This window comes from Cyprinodon variegatus, unplaced genomic scaffold (assembly GCF_000732505.1).
Source record: "Cyprinodon variegatus isolate N-32 unplaced genomic scaffold, C_variegatus-1.0 Scaffold1503, whole genome shotgun sequence".
Classification (NCBI taxonomy): domain Eukaryota; kingdom Metazoa; phylum Chordata; class Actinopteri; order Cyprinodontiformes; family Cyprinodontidae; genus Cyprinodon; species Cyprinodon variegatus.
In genome coordinates, this window is record NW_015151956.1 from 57,232 (window position 1) to 61,169 (window position 3,938).

The 3,938-nt window shown below is 40.8% G+C and overlaps 1 protein-coding gene across 1 annotated transcript in view; it reads left to right on the top strand.

Moving 5' to 3' along the window:
* The first annotated feature begins 3,514 nt into the window (after positions 1–3,514).
* LOC107103674 (probable serine/threonine-protein kinase clkA) overlaps positions 3,515–3,938 on the top strand; it is an 11,515-nt gene continuing 11,091 nt past the window's right edge. Inside the window, exon 1 of the mRNA XM_015403466.1 lies at positions 3,515–3,607. Coding sequence (XP_015258952.1) covers positions 3,515–3,607 — 93 coding nt within the window. The remainder of the gene's footprint in view (positions 3,608–3,938) is intronic.

Sequence of the window (3,938 nt, forward strand, 5' to 3'; positions counted from 1 at the left end):
CTTACAAACCTGTACCCAGAACCTCTGAACCGGCCTGCATAACCTTAACGCGTGAAAATAATTATCGAGTTGATTGCCTGTGCACTGTGGACAAATGTTAGATTGTGCAAAACCCATCTTGAATATTCTTTGACCTGTATAGTGCACTCTCTGGAGGATTTTATATTGTATTATTTGTAAATTGGGCTTTCTAGTCATGTTAAAAGTTCTTAGACATATCTGAGCCCAGATATTTTGTTCAAAGCTGGCTGACAAATCCTCCTCCCATTTAGTAATAGGAAGAGATATTGTATCATCCAGTTTAGTCAGTGTCCTGTATAATTTAGAAAGTAGTTTGGGGGGGTTTAACTCTAGAAACTCTGATATGTCAGTTGGAATTTGTAAACCTCCATCAATATGATTAAATTTATCTATAATTATAGCTTTAATTTGCTCGTATTCTAGGAATTTATTTTTGCTAATGCCATATTGCAAATTTAATCTAGCAAATGTGATAAATTCTGTATCTTCAAATAAATGATCAAGATAGTTAATACCTTTATTCTTCCAGTACGGAAAGTTTATCATATTATTTTTCTGTAGAATGTCAGGGTTATTCCAGATGGGTGTACGACTGCAGGGGATAAGTGATGACTTCGTTATTTTAAGAAATTCCCACCATGCTGTCAGGGAAGTGCTGATGTTAATATTTTTAAAACATGAGTGCTGCTTGATATTAGAGCTAATAAACGGCAAATCTGAAATTATGATATAACTGCATATTTCCTGTTCTGTGTCTATCCAGGGCTCATCTAAGGGATTATGTTTTATCCATTTAGAGATGTATTGTAATCTATTTAATAAGTAGTAGTTTTGGAAGTTAGGTAAATCTAGTCCCCCTCTGTCTTTAGTTCATGCCAAATCTTAAAGATTTTATCCTGAATAATAGATTTACCCTCACTTCGGCTTAAAGGTACATTATAATTAAGTTAATAGCATCTCATTTTTGTCACGGTCTTACTTTCTCTTTTACTTTGTGTTTTATTGGTTTATTTCCTACTTTGTGTTTCTTGATTTATTTTAGTTCTCAGGTTTTTCTGTTGTTGTCCTCTGTTGCCCTCTTATGTGTGTTCCTTTCCCCTTGGCTCCCTCATTGTCTCCACTCACACCTGCTCCTTATCAGCTCGTTAGCCCTGCTTTTGTCTCAGTCAGCTATATACACTCACCGGCCACTTTATTAGGTACCCCATGCTAGTAACGGGTTTGACCCCCTTTTGCCTTCAGAACTGCCTCAATTCTTCATGGCATAGATTCAACAAGGTGCTGTAAGCATTCCTCAGGGAGTTTGGTCCATATTGACATGATGGCATCACACAGTTGCCGCAGATTTGTCGGCTGCACATCCATGATGCGAATCTCCAGTTCCACCACATCCCAAAGATGCTCTATTGGATTGAGATCTGGTGACTGTGGAGGCCATTTGAGTACAGTGAACTCATTGTCATGTTCTAGAAACCAGTCTGAGATGATTCCAGCTTTATGACATGGCGCATTATCCTGCTGAAAGTAGCCATCAGAAGTTGGGTACTTGTGGTCATAAAGGGATGGACATGGTCAGCAACAATACTCAGGTAGGCTGTGGCGTTGCAACGATGCTCAATTGGTACCAAGGGGCCCAAAGAGTGCCAAGAAAATATTCCCCACACCATGACACCACCACCACCAGCCTGAACCGTTAATACAAGGCAAGATGGATCCATGCTTTCATGTTGTAGACGCCAAATTCTGACCCTACCATCCGAATGTCGCAGCAGAAATCGAGACTCATCAGACCAGGCAACGTTTTTCCAATCTTCTATTGTCCAATTTTGATGAGCTTGTGCAAATTGTAGCCTCAGTTTCCTGTTCTTAGCTGAAAGGAGTGGCACCCGGTGTGGTCTTCTGCTGCTGTAGCCCATCTGCCTCAAAGTTCGACATACTGTGTGTTCAGAGATGCTCTTCTGCCCACCTTGGTTGTAACGGGTGGTTATTTGTGTCACTGTTGCCCTTCTATCAGCTCGAACCAGTCTGGCCATTCTCCTCTGACCTCTGGCATCAACAAGGCATTTCCGCCCACAGAACTGCCGCTCACTGGATGTTTTTTCTTTTTCGGACCATTCTCTGTAAACCCTAGAGATGGTTGTGCGTGAAAATCCCAGTAGATCAGCAGTTTCTGAAATACTCAGACCAGCCCTTCTGGCACCAACATTCATGCCACGTTCAAAGTCACTCAAATCACCTTTCTTCCCCATACTGATGCTCGGTTTGAACTGCAGGAGATTGTCTTGACCATGTCTACATGCCTAAATGCACTGAGTTGCCGCCATGTGATTGGCTGCTTAGAAATTAAGTGTTAACAAGCAGTTGGAAAGGTGTACCTAATAAAGTGGCAGGTGAGTGTATACTCTCACTCATTCTTTCACTCCTTGTTAGTTCCTCTGTTGTTGCTGCTTCTGTTGTTGCTGGTTCCCCATCGCCGTTGCTGATTGTTCTCCCCTTATGTCTCTGTGGTTCTGGTGTGTTATATTTTAAGTTTAATTTTTGATTCCTGCCTTTGTTACTGTTTTCACCAATTAAACTGCAGAAATCACCTCAGCCTCTCTGCCTCTGCATTTGGGTCCTCCAAACCTCAACCTAAACGGGACAATTTTAGGGCCCGTTTAGCTTATATATATCTACTTCTTAACTTCCTTCTATACCTTCATGAGCAGGAATCCAGACAAATTGAAATAAAATGTTGAACTAATAAGTAATATATCTGTTAATAATCTAATTGACAAAACCTGCCAGATACAATATTTAATAATGCAGCCTGACTATCTGATGCAATTATATATTTATTTTCTTCCCAAACATTATCATCAACCAACCATTCTAACGCTAACATAATGGCAATTAATTCAACCAGACACAAAAACACAAAACTGCTAGATCAGCTGTTGTTCTCCTTTTATCCATGACTTTATGGTGTGGGATATTCACAGCTGCTCCTGTTCTACCACTATTTGGATCTTTAGGTTGATCTGCATACATAATTATACTATCTTTAAATCTTTCAAAAATAATTATTAACTATATCCCATTCTGGAGTCTTTCCCTTTTTAATAAATTCCCCCAATTGCACATCAACTTCTGATGTGATAAATAAGCATGGTGGCATTGGTGACTGTGGAACCATAAAATTAAACTGGAACTGAGTAAAACAGAATTTTTTTTTAGCTTTTATGTCCCAAATCCATCCAAAGTTATAATCAGATTTATGATGTTCCCAACATTCCTGCTAAAGGAGATGATCTGAAAGCTCCACAACATATTCGTAACCCTTGTCTCTGTTCACTATCAAGTTTTTTCAAATGGAGCCTGGGCGAAAGTTCAACTGAAGGAACTGATTGCTCTCCTAAATCCACCTACGACACAGCCAATCAGCTTTGAACCACACCTCCACGAAAGCCAATCGGCACCCAAACTTCATCTTAAAAGGCCTCTGATCCACAACATGTCTGCCCCTAGTGTACAGGAGGTGGTTGCGCTGTGTGACTTCATTCAATTGACCCCATTTCAACCCACCTCCAGCCCCTACTCCTCCATCGTAGCTAAAACTTCATCAGAGTGTCATTCCTTTTGGACTCTTACTGGATTCCCTGTCTCATCTTAACCGGTCAGGTAGAAGACCGCCATGTTGAGCATGGTTCTGCCAGAGGTTTCTTCCCAACGGGGAGTTTTTCCTCTCCACTGTCGCTTCATGTTTGAAATCATGGACAGGTTCTCTCATCCTGTGTTATCCAACTGGACTTCCATCTTCCAGGTCCCTGAGTGAAGCTCTAGTTTGAGCTCATGCAGTCCACTGGATTTTCCCTTAAAGCTAAGCATACCATCTCACTAACCAGCAGTCTACAGACTGACCAACTTCATCTATCTCC